The 22859-nt window shown below is 47.6% G+C and overlaps 1 protein-coding gene and 1 long non-coding RNA gene across 3 annotated transcripts; one reads left to right on the top strand and one right to left on the bottom strand.

Annotated features, from left to right (window-relative positions):
* Positions 1-273: 273 nt before the first annotated feature.
* Positions 274-22343, bottom strand: LOC130530663 (adenylate cyclase type 6-like). 2 transcript variants are annotated; one of them, XM_057042043.1, is made up of 24 exons: positions 22170-22343; positions 19597-19846; positions 18574-19507; positions 8967-9116; positions 7906-8027; positions 7244-7355; positions 7042-7169; positions 6797-6955; positions 6574-6715; positions 6314-6442; positions 6206-6234; positions 5710-5857; positions 5501-5598; positions 5137-5224; positions 4942-5058; positions 4630-4788; positions 4349-4524; positions 4195-4221; positions 4080-4109; positions 3859-3991; positions 3466-3729; positions 3170-3374; positions 2958-3082; positions 274-2810 (listed from the first exon to the last, which is right to left on the bottom strand). In XM_057042043.1, the coding sequence occupies exons 2-24, from the start codon at positions 19614-19616 to the stop codon at positions 2682-2684; spliced, it is 3624 nt and encodes a 1207-aa protein (XP_056898023.1). In that variant the 5' UTR covers positions 19617-19846; positions 22170-22343; the 3' UTR covers positions 274-2681. The 2 variants fall into 2 exon arrangements, with proteins under 2 accessions (XP_056898023.1, XP_056898024.1); XM_057042044.1 differs by lacking the exon at positions 274-2810 and having other exon boundaries at positions 2971-3109.
* LOC130530669 (uncharacterized) lies at positions 20353-22635 on the top strand. The gene is made up of 2 exons (XR_008951895.1): positions 20353-22018; positions 22202-22635. It is a non-coding gene; the product is annotated as an uncharacterized LOC130530669 (long non-coding RNA).
* Positions 22636-22859: the final 224 nt, after the last annotated feature.

The following is a 22859-nucleotide window of genomic DNA, read 5'->3' as shown; positions in this document are numbered from 1 at the left end:
GGCCAAACTGGAAATGAAGTAGCACGAAATGGAACACATCGGAAAATACACCTGACTTAAATTTCTATCCACTTCAAAAGTATAAAACTGTAGTCTAACAACCATCTCTGAACCAAAGGCACCAGAATTACTGTGCGTACTGGATATTTTACCATAACTCACCTGTAGACGTCGCCAAATTGCACCTGGAGGTGGTTTAATTCATTTGCTTTGGTCTCTGAAGTTGAGAAACGAAGGGATTGTTAACACGTGAAGACAGAAACCAGACATTGATTTATTTTTTTACTTTATTTTTTTCTTCAAAGGGAAATGTTATTTTGCTCTTAGTCCTCGACGCCTCTTGCCCAACATTTGCAAAACACTCCCCTTTCGAGTCCTCCAACTCAGGGAAAATACAAATAAAACAAAAACAAGGAGGGAAGGATTCATCGGGCCTGAGCAGAACACTGTTTCAGTAGTATGAGGATGACCTTCCTCCCCTCTCCTGTCTCTCTCTCCCCCAACAACATCCCAAGGAGTTAACAATCAACACAAGTCTATGGACGGCAAATAAAAATAGAATACATACGATGCACATTTTTATAAACTCATGTCCATTCAAAAATTCTTCACTGATGAGTCGGCCATCATTGGTCACAGTTCGGGTGATAGTTGGTTACGTTTTACGCCCTCTGGTGTTCCCACCACCGCCAGGCCCGAACATCATTGCACAGGAAGGGATCCGCAACACGTGGCTGCGCGAGCTGGCCTTGGTACGGACGTGATCAACTGTTGGCCGCCATGGTGGAGTGCGGCAGAGGAGCCTAATCCACAAAAAAATCAACAAAGAGAGGTGGAAAATCAGCCCTCGTCTGTCTCCCTCTCGTGACTGTTTGCTTCTGTCGTCAATATATTAACTTAAGGCAATCAAGGAGGCGCGCGGGGCGGAGTAGAGTCGTGAAAATATACACGTAGGCCTGTTACCTCAGCGGGGACGTGGCCTGTTAGTAGTGAGTTAGGGTGTTGGAGGAGGAGGTCACGTTAAAGTCTGACTGAGATTATCAATACTGCAGTAGTGGCATAAAATAAAATAAAAACAAGAGCACTGCGAGTGTGTGAGAGCTTGTTAAATGACCACAGCTATTGCGTTTGGAATACTATATCTTGGTAGATTTGGGTTGGCTGCAGTTGATCAGGTGGTACCAGCGAGCCTGAATTGACACAAAAGCGAGCGTGCTGGTCTTTGATCCTCGACGTCAGAATGGAATCGTCGTTAAAAGCGTCATAGTTAAAATAATGATAACCCTAATAATAACACTAAGAATATACAAATGATGGATACAGAAGTGTATGAAAAAAAAACCCACCCAATGCTTGAATGTCCCGAAAAAACCAAAACAGGGTACCACAGTCAGACATGCTTCAAAGCGGTTATGTTTGGCAAGAAAGCGGTTTCGTTGAATCGTAAAACCTCACAGTGAAAATAGTTTTGCCCCTTCAGGATTACAAAGCACAGTATTCAGTCAAAATCAATATATATATATATATATTTCTTTCTTTAATCTATTTCTTCTTCATAGAAGAATCTGACTGTGTGGTACCGCTGCGCTGAAATCCAGGGTTCGACTGTCCCCTCCATCACGGCCGCTCCCTCATTTGTGCACCAAAAGAAAAAAAAAAGAACCTCTGACAGGGAAGGAGCAGTCGCTTATAACACACTTCAAGATCCGAGGGACCGATCTGGCCCGAAATAAGGACGAAGAAGGCCGGAGCGACGCCTCGTCCTCAGAGAGCGGCCATAAAAAATATAGATTTCAAATATCACCTCCTAATAACATCCTTAGTCAAGTCTACTAGTTGAGGACTATATCATATTTAAGATTTAAAGTGATATTTTGACAGACAAAAATAAATAAATTTTACATACTTTAAGAACCGGGCAGCGCTTCCTGCTGCCGTCGGGGAAGAAGATGCATAAAAAACAACAACAACAAAAAAGAAAAGCAAACAAACAGCGGTGATCGTTGCTGAGTTTAGCCAGAACATATCAAACATCTCTTGCCTTCGTTTTTTGTAAATACTTTTAGTCTTTGGTCAATATTGTCCTCCTCAGTTTCTACATAGATTCATACACACACAAATATGCATGTACATACACACTTATAAACGTGTAATCAACTGGATATTTGTGCAGGTATGGAGTCACACTTTTTTCATAAAGGAACTTTTGCACAAAACATTGTTTAAAAATAAATAATTAATCCAAGAAATTAAATATGAGTACCTCTTTGTAGGTCACGTGATACAAACAAACAAACAAACAAAATTACCTGGGGGGGGAAACAAGAGTTAAATAAAAAGTAGCCTTATGTACAGCGTTAATCTTCTTTTGACACAGGCTTAAAGGCGTTTTAAATAAACAGACTTTGCATTTTTCGAGAAGCCTGAGAGAGAGGCTAGACACGAGCAGAGCATTTCTCCTTCAACATATACGCGGGCCGCAGACGGCCGACAAACGCAAACGTTTTCCTCTCGTCAAGAACACGTTTCTTTACGTGAAGTCTTTAAAGTCTATTTTATCTCTTTGCTAGGGATTCAAGTGATGGCGTCTCCAGGCTTCAGCCCCTCGCTGGTACGGTGAGTCCTTGCTCAGAGATGCCGTGCGCGGGGGAACATCCCGGCACCTGCCGTCGCTGCTGCTGCTAACTGTTGGGTGGCCCGTCGTTCAGGAAGTAGGTTGTCATTTCCCCTTTACCTTTGACCTTGACCACACCGCGGCACTCCAGGATGTAGCCTTTGTTTGCAAGCACCTGGTAGAGGTCCGTCGTCACCTGTGAGCACCGGTACATGGTTATATTCAACTGGGGTCTGTATGTAGCAGGGCAATTCTTTGCATCCAGTCAAAATTAAAAAAAAATAAATGCTCTTCTAATCTCTAAAGCTTTATCATTAACCATCAACAGTCGCTTGAACCCCACCTGTATGCGGTCAGGTACACCTGTGCTGTCCATCCGACTGGCCACATTAACGGTGTTTCCCCAGATGTCGTATTGAGGCTTGCGTGCACCGATGACCCCTGCTACCACAGGCCCGATGTTCAGACCTGTGCGCCAAGACAATCACACAGCCCCTGCATGAACAAAGCTGCCACTGTTCAGCTGAAAACACGGATTTTTGTGTTTGTCCTTACCTATTTTCATCTGGAAGTTGTTGAAGGAATGCTCGTTGATGTATTTCATCTGTTCTCTGAGTCTCATGGCGTAGTCGGCCAGGGCAGTAATGTGGGAACGACCCTCCTTATCGTAGGTGGAGTCATTGAGGCCAGAGGCTGCCATGTAAGTGGAACCAATGGTCTTGATCTTCTCTAGCTGCCTGAACTTCTCCTCACTGATGATCTGAGGGCAGGTGGTGGTGACGTTCATCACAATGTCGTTCTTCTATTCGTGATGCTGCACACTGATTTTGGCAAAAATCTAGAGACTTTACCTCGTCAAAGTCGGCGATGATCTCGTTGAGCAGCCGGAGACACTCCACTCCCTCGTTGTTGGCTTCCAGCTCCACATAGAATTCAGAAAAATTGCTGATGGAGGCAAACATTACAGCCACACACTCACACGACTGGTAGTATAGTTCGTCATTGCGCCGCTCTCGCGCCAAGAAGTGAGCAGCTACATCTTTAGGCAGAATATTATGGAGGAGGCGACGGTTGTAGGCCTGCAGTTCCTCCATCTCTTCCTTCTCTTCTGTGGCCTGGGAATAAGGATTTGTTTGCAAGTTAACATCTGGGCAGGTCTGATGTGTGGAGAAACTGCAGCTGTCATGTCGTGTATTCGATGTTTATCTGGTTAAATAGCGCCCTCTTGTGGATATTTGGCGTACCTGTAATTTCCACAGGAAGTCGAGGCGTGCGGTTGATTCGACCTGCTGGGCGTGCAGGTATAGTGCCAGGACAAAAACTGTGAGGATCACTGGAGTCATGACCCTCAGGGACACTTTGGTCACGACAAATGGGCTGAAGTGGGATGATGGACACATCATGGGATTAAAGACAGATTGAGTTCATTCAGAGCCAATCGATCCCACAGGGGGTACAAGCTTACCACTGGTTTGTAGTTTCATTGAAACTGGACCTAAATGTAAGAAAATAAATGCATGTTGAATACAATTCAACAAAATCATGGTAATTCAAGATTTTTAAAAAAAGTAATATCTCACCATTGAGCACTAGTTTCATTTAAATCACTACAACAAAAGTTAAAATAAAAGTATATTATTAGGCAGGACAAACATAGCAATATACTTACAACATATGTAAAAATAATAATAATAAGTCCATATGAGTAAGTTTGAACATTTGTTTGGCTCTTACATGGCATTGGAGGTGACAAAGAGGTCCGCATTGTCCAACAGTGCTACTTGTGGCCACTCCACCAGCAGCAGGAAGCTGAACTGGATGAGCACCATGAGGGCCAGCTTCCCGATGCTGCTGATCTGCAGGAACACTGAGCAGGCCAGCAGCGTCAGCAGCACGCTGTAGCTGAAATACTGGCACGGACGAGACAGTGGCAACGTTAACCACAGCAGAGAGACACACGCAAATGTGACATTTGGTCTTTGAACGTTTAAGAGCTGTCATGAGAGGGGACTCACCTCAGGGAAGGGGCAGGAGGGGCCTCGGTCGGGACAGATCTCTAGACCCCCCTCGACCGACACATTCAAACTGCGGATCAGACAGGGCGTCACCAGGCCTGCAGAGGTGTTCAGCTTCTCAGCAACGCACTGCGCCAAGCTCGTGGTGTCGCAGGCAAACTGGAGGCAAACAGACAGAACACAGATCTAATGTGACTTTGTTGGTTTTAATCTGCACTTTTCCCTGATGCCACTACTCTATAGTGCGTAGATTTATTTCCTAAAGACGCAACTAAATGTCTGATGCTCTGTTTCTGTGTGTCCATCACTGACCATGTTGACAAAGGCAGAGATGAAAACGAGGATGATGCTAAACACTCCGACCAGGGTGCTGTTGGTGCGAGACTGGACGATCTTCTTTGAAACCGTCTGCATGGCAGCCGGAAACAGCTTCAAAAGAGGAGCGGAGAATAATGAGCTGCGAACAATTCAGGTGTAGGTTCTCACGCGGCCACCGCGCACGTTTACCTTGATGCAGGAATATATGGCACAGATGAAGAGGATGTTGGCAAGGATGACGAAGATACTGATGTAGATTCCCAGCATGACCGGGGTGCTGCGGGAAATACAGGAATACGCTCACATTAACAATTTAGCGGCTTTTACAAATAATCTGCTCATTAAGACAAACCAGAATCAAAGAGAATACATCAATGGCAAAAGTGGCTCTGTAGCAAAAAAAAAAAATGAAATAAAAAATCTATTATTCACTATTATTTCTGAGAAATTCTAAAATATACTTAAGTGTCAAAAGTGCAATGAAACATTTATCACGCGTGCAAATCATTCCGAATGATTGAGATTAGGTTCCGGCGCTGTGGCGAGTACTCACTGTGGGAAGATAACAATCTGTATGAATGATATGAAGCAGAATACCAGGAGAGTGCAGGCAACATAACCTCCAAAACGATCATCCACCTTCTTGGAATACTGAGACAGGAGAGAGCAGAGGAAGAGGGTCAGCAGCAGCTTCCTGCCTCCATATAATCAATTAGATTTGAGTCTGAGGCCCAGCGGATGGTCGCAGGTCTTTGCCTGAACCTTTTTCTCCAGGCTGGATGTCTGGAAGGTGAGCAGGAACTTCTTAACGTGGTCTTTTCTCAGCTGGTCGATGCTCCGGGCGTCGATGGCTCGCCCCAGAAACTCATCCACCTCGTCCTCGGGGTTCATGGCCTCCTGAACGCCACGGCTGAAGAAATAAGGAGGTCACAAAGAAAACCAGGGCAGCACATTTAATTTAAATCTAAACAAAAGCATTTCTCATGGGTCTAATAAAAAAGAATGCATAAAAGGAAATAATCAGATCCCTGCTTTTATTTAAACAAAATCTGACATTGGCTGACCCCTCAGGGACCGTCTACAAATTGTCACTTACAAAATTTAAACATGAATAAATGTCCCTTTAGCAATAAGTCTTTTAATGCTTGAAAATTTTAAACTTTTATTCCACCCATTCCCCTTACACGATTTCTAATATATGTTTTTCTAATACTTCTAACCATTTCAACACATTTAGGCACCAAAAGTCAGTACTCACTTGTCTTTACTAGAGGTCTCATCGATCCCCTGAAAAGACACAACAACATTAACCTGTGTATGTGTGTGTGTGTGTGTGTGTGTGTGTGTGTCTGTCTGTCTGTCTCACCATTTGTCTAAAGACTTTGGAATCTTTAGTCCTGGAGAAGCTTCTGTCGGGGACCCAGCGTGGGATCAAGCCCTCGTTAGAGTTAGCTCTCGTCCTCTGCATCTTCGCCATCATCGCCTTCTCCTCCTTCTGCTCAGAGGAATAAAACACGGAGGCTCCTCAGTTTAAGATGTCCAGGCTCCATTTACACATGTTCCTTCACCTTTGTCCCTCAGCATTGCAACATTTTGTGTCCGAATGTGCTGTTTCTGGGGACTGACCCGTTTCTGACTGCAGCCGAGGACCAGGAAGGTCTCGATGCTGTTCTCCTTCAGGTACGCGTTCCTCTCGCCTCCAAAACCCGGTTCCACCTCGTAGTCCCCATTAAGATACTGCAAAGTGGCTTTTGTGATGTGGATCCGCCTTAAAAGAAACAGAAAACACCCCATTTGGCACCAAACCTTCGCGTGAGATACATTTTTTCCTGTGCACAGACTCCCTCACCCTGCTTTGCCTCCTGCCTCCATGTGATTGGCCAGCGTGACGTCGTTTGACCACACATCAAACTGCCACTTCCTGAGTCCCAGCACGCCACAGTGCACACGTCCACTGTGAATACCCACTCGCATGTTAACATTGACCCCGGTGACCTCCCGCACCAGCCTGTAGACAGACAGGAGAACCGTGTCTCCTCGACAGCAACAGACAAAACAAACACGGCGCATCGTGCAAACCCGAGTGGGACTCACGATATGGCCTCAATCATGTCAACGCCCATCTCCACGCAGCAGTGGGCGTGGTCGGCCCGTGGCTCCGGCAGTCCGGACACACAGTAATAACAATCACCCAAAATCTTAATACGCAGGCAGTGGTTTTCCTGGGAAGTAAAAGGAATCCAGGTGAAACGAAAGCACCCCGGGAGACACGGCGGACACTGCGCGTTCCCCTTACCGACGCCAACTTGTCAAAACGTGCAAAGAGCTCATTGAGTGTCATGACCAGCTCCTGAGCCGTGCACTGGGAGGCCAGGCTGGTGAAGCCCTCGATGTCGGCAAACAAAATGCTGAGAGAAAGACAGAGAAACACACCGTGAACCACCGGCGATCGATCATATTTTCACGCGACGCAGCAGCAACTGCGATCTGATCGAGTCTGCAGGTTTGACTGCCGAGGGAGATGCCATTGTGTGTGTGTGTGTGTGTGTGTGTGTTTGCTCAGTGCTATAATTGAATGTGTGCAGAAGCTCTCCATCTTTTGGGATTATCTTATCTTGGCTGTTGATGATTAAGTATTCCCTCACTAGTGTTAATTAGCCTCCACACTGCCAAACCTCCTCTGCCTCTGAATGCGCGCGTGTGTGTGTGTTTATATTTATTTTTTTTATCATTTAGATGGCTTTTTTTTCTTCTTTTTTTTGCTTAAAATGTATTTATTATAACAGAACACAGCGCAAACTCTGTTGGCACGAGTCTGGAATTCCTGAAAAATGTTAATTTTAAGGTACTCGAGGATCTTTTCAACCGATAATCATCAAAGTGATGATAAACTCTGAAACTGAGTTACCACTCCCTCAAATATTTGCTAAGAACAGAGCCTCATTAGTCTTGGCTGACCTGACATTGTCGTGTTTCTGGATGTAGATCTTGTGGAACATCATGTCTTCCTTCTTGGCGTTGATGTCGGCCTTCATCTCCATTGCGACGTGCCTTGGCAACACGGACAGCAACAGACGCTCCTGGAAGGCGCAGATATGCAGATTGTGTCAATGACAATGTTGCCATTTGGGCAGTGACAGACTGTTAGAAACCAAGAATGGTCCCTGTCATGCCAGTGACAAAAGAATCTGTTTATTATTGTTTAAAGCAGCAGAGGTAATGATCAGTTTCAGTAGATTCTCAACCATCGGATCAAAGCTGATCACGTGAACCCAGGAACTAGGTAGAACTGGCCCCACTGGTCTGTGTGGTAATGCCCCTTATTTGACTGGAAATATCAAAATATACAAATTATTTCATATAAATCTAGAACCGAAATGTTGGGGGAAAAAACAACCCAGTTTTAGTTTATTAACAGCATTAGAAGCATCTGCTTTAAGTAAAGCGCTCATCCTTTTCCTGCTCACAGGAACTGGTCGGAGCAATGGCGGCTTCCTAAGTAAACAGGAAGTAGGACAAAACATGCAGTTCCTTATTTTGCTGATTGTTAGGAGTCCCGAACAGGACAATATTCTGATAACCCACATTTGAAAATGGCCAACTTTGGAATAATCGTCCCTTTTCTTGATATCACGACTGAGCAATGTTTAGCATCACAATTTACTGTATAGAAATATAGCAGAGCACTGGTGGTAAAGACAAGGAGCCAGTAAAACCTGGTGAGTGACTGGTTTTAGTTGCGACAGGAGGCAAAATATGTGCTTGGAGAGTGTTATATTGAGGTCCATCCTATTATACCATCCTTTCTCTCTCACCTGTTCTTTACTGTCTCTCACCTGTCGCGTTGCCTCTCACCTGTGTCTCCTTGTGCCAGTCTGTCTCTCCTCTATATAACCTGTGTTATCCGGTTTGTGTGTTTCCATGTTCTCCACTGTTTAACTACTACAGATCCAAACTCTGTCCTGTGTTGCTCCTCTAGACCTTCCCATGCACCTGTGTGTGCCCGTGCGTGTGCACACCTGCTGTTGGTTCTCTCTCTGCAGGTGTAATCTGGCCTGGATGTATCCTCGGGTCTCCTGGAAGGCCTGTCTCTGGGACACCTCAGCAGGGTAGTGGGTACAGATTCCAATGATGTTGGTGCACAGGAAGATCAGGACATTAGCGCTCACCTGGAGAGAATAGGAGGTGATATTTAAGCCACATATGGAGGGGAGGAGGTCTATTCCTGTGAGATTAGTGTTTGAATGATTTAAAATTAGACCGCGCTTCCAAAACGAATGTGTTTCTTGTTGCGATTGCTTCCAAGAAAGACTTTACAGGGATGGAAAGTGGGATTAACCTTAAATCACTGGAAAATTGTTTGGCAGCAACAAGAGACAGCAGAGTTATGAGCATCATAAATTCTATGCATGAAAATCCATATATATAAATTGTGATCTTCTAAGGGTTTAATCACCACAACAGAGGACGATATGTTTAAATCTAGTCGGTGAAAACTGATAAAATCTTCAGTTTTTCATCCACTTCTTGATTAAATGACACCAGAGGAAAGTTGCTGATGGCTGAAAGACAGTTTCTCTGTATGAGAACATGTAAAGCTACAAAGACGTTCAGACTTAAAGCTCTGAAAATAAAAAAAGTAGGGGGTTGTTGTAATTTGGATCCTAACCACAAGATGCCGCCAGATTCGATACGCTTTGCTATAATTGTACATCTGCTATAAATATTGTAATGTTTTCCAAATATTCATTTTATCACAGTGAGTGATTACCCAAAGGAACATCTATCTGAATGCTGCAGAATATGGAGGTTGTTAAAATTAATTGTTAAAAGAGGGTGGGGTTTTTTTTAAAACTACTTTTCAAGTAGTCTGTGTAAATTCTCAGTCATCCAGGTCATTGTATCCAAGGTAGTTTTCTCTGGCTTCTGGATAGAAGGCGAAACGTCTTCAAGAGAAGAAACCCAGTCCAGTTGACAGAGAAAACTACCTTGGATACTTTTCAAGTATTTAAAGTAAACTACCAGCGTGCAGAGGAGCATGAATGAAAATGGGTGGAGTAATGACAACAGAAATGGAAAGTAAATGTTCCCTGAGGGCACAGAGTTTACAGATTATCATATAGACACGGGAATAGAAACAGATGGGTAATGGAAGTGCAGTTTAAAGTGAAAGCAAACAAGGGGCGGGGCGGTTAAAAATAGACCAGCAGCATAATGGACAGCATGGACGAACCGTAAGACTGACAAGCGTTTTGGAGAAAAAGGGAAGAAGGTGTGTGTTGTGAAGAGGGAGAGGGAGAGGGAGGGGGGGGGGGGGGGGAAACGGGAGCTAAAACGGGAGAAATGTGGAGGTAAAGTAAGACAGATGTGGGCCGGAGTGACATTAGGCAGATGGCTCGGAGCGCTCGGCTCTGTTTACATTTACTCTCACTGATCAAGCAAAAACAGCCAGGAGACAAAAGACGTCCCTGCAGCACGATCCGTCCCTGCAGGTGGACGCCCCCACCCGCCAACATGTGTCTCGTCTGCACATGCGATTAGCATTGGCTACCGTGAGCATTCGTCTGCCGGGCCAGGCTTGACGCGCGGGCCACGCGTGGCGCGTCCGCGCCGAGCGGCCGCCAGCTAATTGCTTGCTTTTCTCAAGAGGGTAAAGGATTGTGGGTTTGCAGAGTACACATCGAGGGCCCGTGTTTGCGCAACTGCACTCCGTCTTTACCTGCTACCTGCGCACGCCATCACGCCCCCACCGCACGGCCACCGCACCTGCTCCCGCTCCGCGCAACAACACTTTTGTTTACCCCGAACTCGTCGCTCATCCGGCTGGTGCCATTAAAAATCTTGGCCCACACGTCCAGGGTTGCGCTCATAAACCTGGGGACGTTACGTCATTGGAAAATTACATGCTTGTTTTTTTTCTTGGGTCTTTTTTTTTGTCCAGAAAAAGCAATCGTCATTTCCCCTGGGCCGATGCGGTGACCAGTATGCGGAGGGGACCTCTGCGTAATCTCTGGATATCAAAATGGTGTTACGTAAGAGCCGCTCTGATCCGGGCAGGACTGGCAAAACACACAAAAACTGGATATTCAGCACAACATATTCCCACTAAACCTCCGACATCGGATGACAACGTCAAACATCGCACTTCATTGCTTCTGATTCCAAGCTTTCAATCTTGTTTCTTCTATATTCATGTTAAAGAGATTGGATGGTGGTAATCGGTTATTATCTGCGACGACCTTTAAAGCACCAGGTAGCCTGAACACGATGGTTCTAAATGCTCATAAATAAGGAAAAATCCACCCAAAATCTAAAAATAAAGTAAAGTTAAAACTCTAAACCAAACAGCGCCCCAACATCATTGGGCCAATTAATGCTACATCTGTTTAAAACCTTCACGATCACAGATCATGTTAGATAAGTGTTCCAGGGCCTAATGGTGCTAATGGAACATTCAGTAACATTATTTATAGGTTTTTTCCTTCTTTATGATGGATTTCGCACAGCGGCCAACTACATTAGCAGGAAGTCAGCGGTCCTGTCAGTGAGCGAATAAACATTGACTTTTAAGGCCATCGGGACATGTTTCAAGCTGGAAAAGAGGGTTTGAGAGCGAGTGTGTGACAGAGAGCAAACGTGGACATATGTGGTGTTTCACGGCGCCTGACGGGTTGTTTTGAGGCGTAAAGAATCCAAATTCAAAACGAACAACAACAGTGGTCCATGGTTTTTTTCCACTGAATTTTACCAGGACAGGAAAAGGTGACCTGACCCACCTTTAATCTCCCCCCGCCCCTCATTTTACCTTAACGACACTCTGCAAACACTGATCACAGGTGTGTGTGTGTGTGTGTGTGTGTGTGTGTGTGTGTGTGTGTGTGTGTGTGTTTAACATAAATGCAAGTACAAAAATGCAGGTGTTGTTTGCATGAATTATCTTGACTGTCTCTGCATAATGTTGCACATTCTGCAGCCAACTGTCAAACCGTCGCTCCGGCGGTTGTTTTGCTGAAGAGTTTCTTTCTGAGTGTGCATGTACACGTGCACGCGTGTGCTTCTCCTTGGGCTCGTGAAAGGTTCTGCTTAGCGTTGGCCTGAGACTCACACCCACGGAGGCTGTGAATTATCAGCGATGGCAGCGCGGCTCTCACTTAGCAGCTATCACCCACATTCCACAGCTTCCCTCCAAAGGCCTGTGGGCCCCCACCCAAGTTCAGGGAAGGTGCAGCGTGTGGACCAGCTGAGGAGTTGCCAGTGGGCGTAAGGGTGGCCCGGTGAGTTTATTTTCCAGCTTCATACACCAACACACACGCACGCACGCGCCCCGCTCATTAACATATTTCCATGCAATGTGGGCGTTACGGACGTGCATTTCTTCTTGAGGAGCAAGAAATGAAATGAAAAGATGTCCATGGTGAGCTCTTGGGGTCTTCGCAGACATGTACATTGGGTTATGTAGGGTCGAGGTAATAGCCCCTGTCAATTTGTTCCACCCTTTTTCTATTAGCCCCTGTTACAAAGCCTTAAAAACAGCAGAGCCGCTGTGTTTGGTTGGTTTCAGACCAAACCGCCCGTAATTAACAAGTCCGTTCAGCTCCCCTCAAATTTAAATGAAACTTAAAATAAATGATTTCAAGCCCTCTTTGACACCTCGGGTCAATAGAAGAGGATCTCGTGCTGACATTGAAGGGAAGTAACATTCAGCTGGTCAGCGCGCTCTGCAGAAAACAGGAGACTGGCTTTAAAAGACCTTTTCCCAGAGGGGGCAGTGACTGATGGGATATTGCAGTTGAATCAGGGCCAACGAGAGTGCAAGTCGGAGCTCATCAGCCTTTGAGGAGCATCTGGAACTCCTTAGAGCATCTGTGTTAGATCAGGCTGTGTAAAACCCACTCTTGCACCTCAAACACAATAGTCCAGCCTCAGAACGAGAGCCCGATCTGTAGATTTTAGCCCTTATCGTTCCCAGAGAGCATCCACTATTTATTTCCATATTCTTTCATTACATGTATTACTCCCACCTCCTCTGCATTGCAATCACTCTGCATGTGTGTGTGTGTGTGTGTGTGTGTGTGTGTGTGGTGCCAAGCAGCTGCTGTGTCTGTGTACTCAGCCTGAGCCTCATGTCTACACAGAATTCGCGCTGCCCTTATCTGAAATGACCAGAACCACATCAGGAGATAACGACTCAGGCCGCTCCTGTCTCGCTGCTCCCCCACACACCCGGGTGGGCTCTACAGGAGGCCTAACGGAGGGAAACTACAGTCGTGCTTACCTGTGCAGCACCGGAACGACTTTCCTGAAAAAGTACTTTAAGCTCAGAGGAAGAAAGAAGCGCCACGGCCCAGCAAAGCCGGTCGACTGCTGTCAGCAGGAAGCGGTTTTGTCAATTTCCCTGTGGTGATTACGTTTTCATCACCTTCATCACTTCCGTCACCTCTGAAGGTGGATCAACGCTTCCCGCCACGGTATGAAAACATCCAGGGGGTGTTCCCATTCACCCAGTACCCACAGCCCGCCACCAGAGGGCGCACGTGTCACCCATCAATCCACCCTCTGTGATTGTCAGTAACGTCAATCGGGAACAGGAAAGCACGATTAGTCAACAATTAGGAAAATTTGGCCGGTTTTCATCTCGAAAAGTGCTCGACCATCAACGCCAGTCAGGACCAAACTCTGATTTTTAACATTCATTATTTCCCTCTTAGCGAAGCTCTTTGAAGCCTGCGTTGGTTCCCTTATAACGCTTTCTGTCCAACACAGAACGTTAATATTCCCGTCCCGACGCAGGAAAGAAAAACGTGACAGAAAACACAGCCTCCTTAACTGTTACCACATCTGGATGCATCAGGAAATGCACTTCTTCACATGGAAAGCATCTGACGAAGGACAGCCCGCACGCACTACTTTAAAAAAAAAGAAAGAAAGCGTGACACTGAAGGTTGACATGGAAACTTTCCACAACAGTGCTGGGATGTGATTGACCTTGTTGGGTCCTGAATCACATCAACAGTCAAAAGTTTACAGGGAAAGAAATTTACAGTCTGAGAGTACACTGAGAGGCTCCAACACAGAAATTAGGGAGACGATAAAACATCTGGATTCCTTTTTTATTGGTCCACTAATTTGGCCTGATAATGGACAGATTTTCCCGAAGATGTCATCTTTTAATCTATGCAGGAAGTCGTGGATTTTAAGTGTATATACGGACAAATGGTGAGCCTAAACAAACGCTGGAGGGATGAGATGAGACACCTTAGAATAATTGCACAGGATTTAATTTAAAACAGGAAACAAGGCAAGTATATTTCTGTTAGCGTCATTTATCACGTTATTCACAGACTTTGCTGGGAAAAAAACTGCTTGAAAATCATGCTAATAATTTGTAAACATGCTGTCAAGTAACCCTGGTAATATGAAACCAGTCCATCTGATCACAATGGCCCCACGCTTTTTTTTTCTCACGTTTCTGTAAACATGACAGCAGACGCGGTGGGGGTTTCAACGCGGGAAATAGATACCCACCACACACACGCGCGCACACACACGTTCACACACACTTCTGTTGGCAACCAGGAAAGTGTGACTACTGTGGAGAGAATAGTCACACTGGTGCTGGCGTTCCAAAAGTGTTCCTATTTAAAGAACCAAATCCGAATTTAAAAAAAATGAAAACCCTTTTCGCATATGCTTTTATTTGGGAACACATGGGACCCCCGCGAGGACACGAGACGTGTCCGCGTGCGGTGCCGTGCAACAGGTTCAAGGACAACTGAGATTAGAAAAGGAGGCTCTTGGCAACTTTAAGATCTGAACACACGTTGCACGTCTCCGTGTTACTGGTGCATCGGTCACAGCACGCTAACCAAAACAATCTTTCCCCACAGGGTGACCTGTTTTCTGCTGTTGCCATGGTTAATTATGAACAACGTGGGGGGGGGGGGGGGGGGACAACAGCAACCTTTCATAATCTGAGGATACCAGGTCAACTTTGACCTTCCCCCCCTCGCTATTTTCTACTCTTAAACAGCTGTTACCTGAGAGACCAACAGCAACAAGCTGAAATGGGCCTCAGCTGCTTGAGTTGTAGCTGTTTCCATGGCAACCCCTGGACCAACCGAACCCAAGCGCTGAGGGAGACGCTTAGCGATGCTGTTTATTCCTTGTCCTTCTCAGAAGTGATGCAAGACTGATTTTCCAGCACTCTGATGGTGGTATCCGGGATTGCGTGAGCATGTGTGTGTGTGTGTGTGTGTGTGTGTGTGAGTGTGTGAGTGTGTGAGTGAGTGAGTGTGACGAGGATTTCATCAGTCAGCACCCGTCCTGGTCATGTGAAATGTCTCCAGCCGCTGTCACGTTAGGCCCACAAATTATTTATCAAGCCGTCTGTGGAGGGACTGCGCGTGATGAATATCGGGTTCTCCTCCCATCACGCCGCCTGAACGCCTCCTTCGCTCCGGCGAGGGGCTTCGCGCAGGACGCCATCACATGCTGAATCTTCCCGCGCCAAGATTCCATCTTAATTCACTGCCTATTCCAGCCACCGCCAAACAGCTGACACACTCAATGAGGCGTGAGATTTTCTCCGATTCAAATGCATTTGCCGACAAACATCAGCTACAGGACTGGCAGGAAGGAGGAAGAGGAGTCGTTTGTTTCTACCTGAAGAGGGTATTTAAGCTCTTTCTCCCTTTTCTAATCCGCTATATATAAAAACAAACGCGGAGGAGGCCTGGAACCGACCGACGGCGGACCGCCATGATGTTTAACGGGCTTTTCTTAGCTCCAACCTCTGGCTGTGTGTGTTGAAGACGGGTTAAGAGACGTTTTATTGACAGGAAAAAGATAAAGCACTGCAGCAGAGCAGCCAGGTAGAGTTACACGAAAAACGTGCAGAGAAAAGGGGGTTAGAGCGACCTGCACGTCCCTCTGACGCAGACTCTGATAAGACTGTTCTGTTTGACGCAACAGTTGGCAAAAATAAAACGCAGAGGGCCTGGTATTTTTAGGATCCGGCCTTTTGACCTCAGCAACATTTACAGGGGGAAAAAAAAGTGGGGAGACTCTCACACTTCCTGTTCTGGACTTTAACTTTTTTATTTAGATCAAGATAAAAATTATGGAAGATAATCTGAGCCAGATTGTTTTAATTCTCTGAGGTTTTTTTTCTTTTTCACATATCACCACAATCCTCTTCAAAGGCTAATGTGCAGTTTATCAGGACAGAAGCTGACTAAGACAAATATTTATTTCCATTTCCATTAAAAGGCTGTGAGTCAAATATGTATTGACTTGCACAGGAATAAATTAACTCCAAATGTGGGTTTAGGGTACTTTTTACAAGTTAGCCGCTACGTTGCTGTATGCACTTGAAACACATAAAATCTAAAAACTTGACAATAAAGAGTAAAATTTGCTGGATGCAGATCTGATTTCAAATGTTAGATTCAAACGCTGGCTGGATCAGTCGATTTGAGAGGTCACATGAGGCGTGCACATGTGTACATACTGGGCTTTAACTAATTCTGTGAGGATCACACACACACACACACACACACACACCTCTCTTTGTATTCATATCTCTGCGAGTACTTTTATAGACAATACATTGCCCAGTTCCTTACCCTAACCACCCAAAACAATCACCCCACCCCCACAACTCGAACCTAAACCCAAGTCTGACTCCAACCTTAAAACCATGTCTTAACCCTCAAACAGCCCATTGAAGTTGTGGGGCCCAGCCAAAAGTGGGCCCACTTTGCATAAATGTCCCCACTTTGCAACTAGGATGAGTATGTTGGTACTCAAAATGTACCAAACACAAGGACACACATCCATACACACAGTGAAGCGTGCGTGAATGTCCCAGTCTGTATTTAAGTGCATCAGCCTCACCACAAACTTAATTATGAGAGCACTAATGTGCGTGCTGAGGTGGGTTTCAAGCCTAAATACCATTGTAATTGCGTAGATCTTCAAAGCGGAGCGAAGTACAGACGCTCGCCTCTCTACTGTACCCAGCTGCAAAAACAGGCATTCCAGCCGACAGCAATCGCAGAGGAAACAAGCAGATGGACTGCACGTGCGCGGAAAAGGTTTGAAGGGAATTCAGAGACGCTCACGAAACCCTTCTAATGCAGCAAGAGAGACCGCGGGAGCCTTTGATCACGTCCTCCGACAACGACACAGAGCAGAAACGGGAAAAACAGAAACATTAACACCAAATATCGTCTTTGACACGTCGGAGGAAAATGAGCTTTGCGAGCGTTTGATGAGCCGCGTACCTGCGTGGGCAGATCGTTGGTGCCGCCCTCAGTGACCCCTGACCCTTTGTGTCTGTTTGAGGGCAGATTTGGGGGTTAAACCCGTGTTGCATGGGGCAACCACCCTGGATAACTATGAACCATGAAGTTAATTTCTTCAATGTATGGAGATTATGAATCCTCCTCACTGATCTCAGCCCCAACAACGTTATTCCACAGCAACACCGAAGAGAAACAACGAAGATCTGCTCCCACTCCACCTGCAGCTCCATCCTCACCTGTTGAAACCCAGTTTGGTTAATGAGTTATCGGAGAAAAAGGGGAAATAGCTGCACACGGGAGAGACGTGTTGATTGATGACACGGTTTTACTGTGTCACACGCATCGGGGACGACCTTAGGAATTGGCCGGCATGTCGATCTCATGACGTCCGTTCGCTTAACGACGGCAAACAATGTGGGCGATTGTGATGGATTGGGTTATTTTATAGTAGGTGCGACGCGTACGGCCGCTCCCCCGAGTTCTCACCAGTCCCAAACTCGGGCCTGCGCTGCAGCGGTTGATGCAAGATAAATAATGAGCTGTTTTCTAAGAAAAAATATTGACACGTGAGAGGATGCAGAGCTCAGACTTCAGTATATCCACCTATTGTTGTCAGCGTGTGGCCTGCATGTTACTTTTTCCATAACGTTTCCCCCGGACACGTGTTTTGCCAAACAGCACAGAGGAGGGGGGATAAAACAAGCACAAGGCAGGCGGCAATCTGCCCCCCTCCCCCCCCCCCCACTTCACTTCCACCACCACTACCACCACCAACACCCCCTCTGCCTCGCCCTCCCCACCCCGCCCTGACAGGAAACCACAAAGGGCCCCTTGTGTGAGAGCAGAGGGACCAGAGTGACACAGCGTCACATCACGGTGCTCTCCGACTGTCACACAGCGGCGCGCGCTCCCACGCGGAGCCGTTCGGCCGGGGCGGATCACTCGGGCCGCTGACCTTCAGAGCGCCCCTCGGTCCTTGGCGCGACCTAATAACAACTCACAAGAGCGCCGGACACCCGAGAGGAAACCCAGAAGGATAATGACACAACCCTGACAAAAATGTCTCAGGGTTGTGACAACTGCCTGATTGCCACCGCGGTAAATCAATTAATAGCTTTGTCTGAGCATTAATTCAACAGATTTATTGATTTCTTTCAAGTGCAAAGGTTTCTGCGTCTGACTGGCTGCTAAGGAAGGAGCCTTGACTCGCTGCGTCATGTTTCTTTTCCCTGCGTATTTTCAATTTCAGAAGATCGGCTTCGCACACAGACAGAGACCAGGCCGGCGTCGCTTGGGGACAGAGACTTCGGATATTTCTTACCTGTTTCCACAAGAACTCGTCTTCCTGGTTGATCTGCCAGGTGGTGACCACATGTATGACGGACAGCACGGCTCCGCTCAGCACCGCCGCTCTCATCCTCACGGGCAGCAGAGTGTAGATGATGTAGATGAAGAACACGGACCACCAGATTCCCTCTGAGGCGCTCCTGGGTGCCACCATCAGCACCCCAAACACCTGCACCGACACCAAGACTCCGATCACCAGGTAACTGACCATCCACATGTAGTCCTGGTGGAAGCCATTGCGGTTGCACACCACCATGAGAGCCATGAACAGCGCCATGGCTACCGACAGGGCTGAGGAATAGGCCACGTGAGGGGCAGCGTGGACACAGTGGAAGGTCAACATGATGCCGCACACTATCACCAGTACCCCCATCAGCATGGTCAGCGAGCTCTGGTTCAACCTAAAGAAGTAGCGCTGGTACAGGCGCTCCAGTTTGCGGGACTGGAATTTTTTGGACTGGAACACCTGCACCACCCTGAGCCAGCAGTCTGCAGCCGTCACCACTCCGGCCGCGCCGTTGGGACCCTCGTCGCCCATGTCCCCGCTCCCGCCGTTGCACCCCCCCTTCCGCCCTTTAAGATCCCCGTCTTCAAAGCCCAGGTCGACCGACTTCAGCCCCACCCCTTCCCCGAGAGCCCCGCCCCTTTTGCCGTAGTGGTCCTCTTGCCATCCGCATCGAACTCCAAAGTTGCCCCCGCCCCCCATGGCCCCTGTCACCCCTCCGCGGTGGTGCTGATGGAGGGGGGCTCCAGAGGGGGGCTCCATAGCATCTGGGTCCCGCAGGCAGCTCATGTAACGTGGGTTGCAGAGAGATGAGCCTCCCTTCCGTTTCTTGCCATTGCGCTCCCCCCAGGCGGTCTTTCGGTCATCCACTCTGGCGACTAGGAAACCACTGAACCAGGACATTCTGTGTGAGCAGAGACAGCGAGTCAAGGAACACACTGAGGCAGCAGCTCCTGGACTCCTGGAACCTGGACTCCCCAGTCTTTCACTTACCTGTTGGGGTTCTGGTACATGACCCAGCCCGTTCCCTCACAGCCGGACCACTCATTTATCCCTGTGGACCAACTTTAGGTGAAAAGCGGAGGAGTTTGGAGATGCCACGGCCGGGAGGGAGGGAGGGAGGGGGACACTGGACGGCGTGATGAAGCCCGGGGTCACTTCGCAGAGTTCCAGACGCTTGTGAGACCAGAGTTGAGGGGAAGTTCAGTCTCTGCTCCCGGATCTATCTCCACGGCTTCTGGGTCTGCAGGGGAAAAGGAAAGAGTGCGCGTTTGACAAGGACGTTCCCTTTTCCTGCAGCTTCAGACTCACGATTCCCCATTTGAAACATAAGCATTCCGCATCCGTGCTTTCAGCATTAAGGAGGACTGGCAGAATTTGACCTCCTGCAAACCCCCCAACGACACCGCGCCAGATACAGTTGGGCTGAAGCCCCGTTTATGATAGCGGTCAAAGATAAAGAACCAGTAATAAATACAGATAAATGCCAGCGGACACCAGGACACTGTCAGGACAGATATCTGGACGCTAACTGGAGATGCAGCATGAAGAGGTCTGCGAGGCCTGCAGCGCTGAAGAGAGGGATGTTTACGAACCGCCAGGAAATGGAGCTAACCGTATAGAGCATATATCAGTCATGCAGCTAATGACATCAGCCTGGTTGGAAATGTATATGCCCCGCCAGCACCGGAGATGGCTCATTTCATCCAAATCTGCCGTTTAGCTCCAGCTTAGGCTGAAAGGTGTGTGATCAGAGAGCAGCGAACCCCATCCTCCTACTTTCCATGCAGTTTAATCACGTTTTTATTATTCTGTTAAGTTTTTATTTTTATTTTTTTTACTCCGCTGTGTCTGTGCAGCATATATTCATCACACTGTGGGGGTATTTGTCCCTACGGTCAAAAAACACCACTTCTTTTTTTTTTTTTTTTTAACAATGATGCCAAATTTGTGAGCACTTAAGCTACATTTACCCGCGCTAACTTGTTTGTAGTTAATGAGATTAGAAGCTTCCGTCCCTGCTGCCAGCTGATCTTAACGGGGCCTGCAGACAGACGCACAAAAAGAGCGCTGCCGCTTCTGCCTCCACCTGGACCGGCGTTTCCACCAGGGGGACGCGCCGTGTCGTCGAAGCAAAAATAGAATTTTCTCACTACGTCCTCGACTGCATGCGCCTCCTCTGGCACAGAAGCGCCCGGGCCATATACCCCCCTCCTCAAAGGCAGCGGGATTGACTCGATTCAAGGAGAAGCAGACGGCCCCCTCTCCCTGCCCTCTCCTCTCCCTCCTCCTCCCCCCCCCAGCCTCTCCGGATGCGTCCCTCACTCCCCCCTTGCACAAGGTCGACCAGCTTGTACCCATTTGCAAACGTCGCGGTGCTTCTGCCAGCCGCTTGGTGCGCGTTCGTACGGCGCTCGGCCCGTACTCCGGTTCCCCCCATTAGCGTTAGGCGAGGGGAGGGGTCGCGGAGAAGGGAAAGCGGGGGGTGGGGGGTGACTCAATATTCCTCGGGGACATTTTCAACTGGACGGCCACTACGGTGTTACAGCCAGAAAAGGCGAGAACAGACTCATTCATTGCGGGCTTGTTCCAGTTAGACAAGATATGCGCGCGTCTGTTTCTCTCCATCTGCGGTTCACTTGTCATCTCGATCCGAAAATAGAACGAGAGACTTGGGGAAAACCGGAGGCTGACTGTGCAACGCTGCGAATGTGCTTTTTTTTTTTCTGTCTTATTTCCTGTTATCATCATGAGCAGATGAGGCGGCTGCCGTTCGGCGTGTCAATGCCACGCACAGGCGGGCAGGCAGGCCGTGCGTGAGGGCCCGCATTTGAACAGCGTAGGCTCCTTGTTACATAACACTGTGGCCTGTGTGACAAGCATAGCGGGGACCAGGAAAGCCATTCGCGACCGGCAGTCCGAGTGAAGGCGCAAACACGCCTCTGTGCGCGATTTGTTTTCATGCAAATGCGCCTCAGTCTGCATCAGCGCGATAAAACGGCTCCTGGGAGCGACGCACTGGCCAACGCGAGTGTTGTGCAAATAAACAGACATAAACACGTTATAGTGCTGCTGCGCATTCCTCAGCATCAGCCCGCGGATGGAGGACTAGCAGCGGAGAGGCGCATCGTGCACGGAGCCCATGTGTGCGTGTGGAGGCTGCTGAAGTCCAAAGTTGCCTGAAATTCACGTCCTGGCGCGGATCACGCCTGGCTCACCAGGGCTGCATCAAGAGTCGTAAATGGGATCGGGCTCGTTTGTTTGTTTATTTATTTATTTATTAAGCCCTCGCAGAAATGTTGTTATTGGCCGCCTGTGTTTGACATGTACTGACCGCGTATCCAGTGTGCGAGCAGGCCTTCGAGCGACTGTCGGCAGCCCTGTCATCACGCCGGATGAAACGGCGAACCGGCGGGTAAGTGACGGAGGAATTCACGGTTCGGTGCCACCGCGTCCGAGGCGTTCGTGTGACGGGGGACACATAATATATGTCGGCCTGCGGTGTGCAGCAGCAGCGGCGGCGGCGGCGGCGGCGGCTGCAGCGGTAACAGACGGAGAGGACTCACCGTGATCATCTCCCGTTTCTGTTTCCCGACAGGACCGCGGCAGACAATCTGATCCGGTGGTCTCGTCGGTCCGAGTGTCCGGGGAGGAGGACCATTGGTAGGCGAGCTGTCCGAGGATGGTGCGGTTAAATTGGTCACTCAGCGCTGGATCTCCTCCTGCCGTCTTCTCGCTCCACTCCCTTTCCTCTCCTCCCCCTGACCCTCTCGGCTCCAAGCGCCCTGTTAAGGCATTATTGGGTGCACAAGCGGTAACTTCCGCTGGGGGGTTTCAAAACAAGAGCACTGTAAACTTGACGTAAATACCGGAGTGAAGTTGAGGTTTCATTGCTGAACATAGCGGTTTACCTTCATCCTGTTTTACCTTTGTGTGTTTGTTTCAAATGGTTGATTTCAAGGGTTGGTTTAGAAATATATACAAAAAAATTAAAACTTATTACAACTGTTTAATAAAAACACTTGAAGGGTTTGTTGTATTTCTATTAGGTCAGTGATCTTTTAGCTATGCTCTTATAATAATTAATGTTGAAACAAGAGCTTGTATTCCTTTTCATAGAAAAAAAACTAAATAACCTGTTATATCTATTTTGGAGTTATTACACATTTAGTGAAAATTATTATTTTAGTTAATTTGAGGCCATAATTTTGTACCATATGACTAATGGTGGCCTTAAGTTCGATCTAAGGCCACCA

The sequence above is a fragment of the Takifugu flavidus genome, chromosome 8 (genome assembly GCF_003711565.1).
Source record: "Takifugu flavidus isolate HTHZ2018 chromosome 8, ASM371156v2, whole genome shotgun sequence".
Lineage (NCBI taxonomy): Eukaryota > Metazoa > Chordata > Actinopteri > Tetraodontiformes > Tetraodontidae > Takifugu > Takifugu flavidus.
Note: the sequence above shows the minus strand (reverse complement) of the source record. Positions and strands in the feature narration are given on the sequence as shown.

Coding starts and splice junctions, on each gene's coding strand:
- LOC130530663 (XM_057042043.1), bottom strand. CDS start 19,616: ATGTACCAGAACCCCAACAG. Junction 6,443..6,573: donor TCGGCTGCAGTCAGAAACGG/GTCAGTCCCCAG, acceptor TCCTCTGAGCAG/AAGGAGGAGAAGGCGATGAT. Junction 4,110..4,194: donor AATGAAACTAGTGCTCAATG/GTGAGATATTAC, acceptor TCTTACATTTAG/GTCCAGTTTCAATGAAACTA.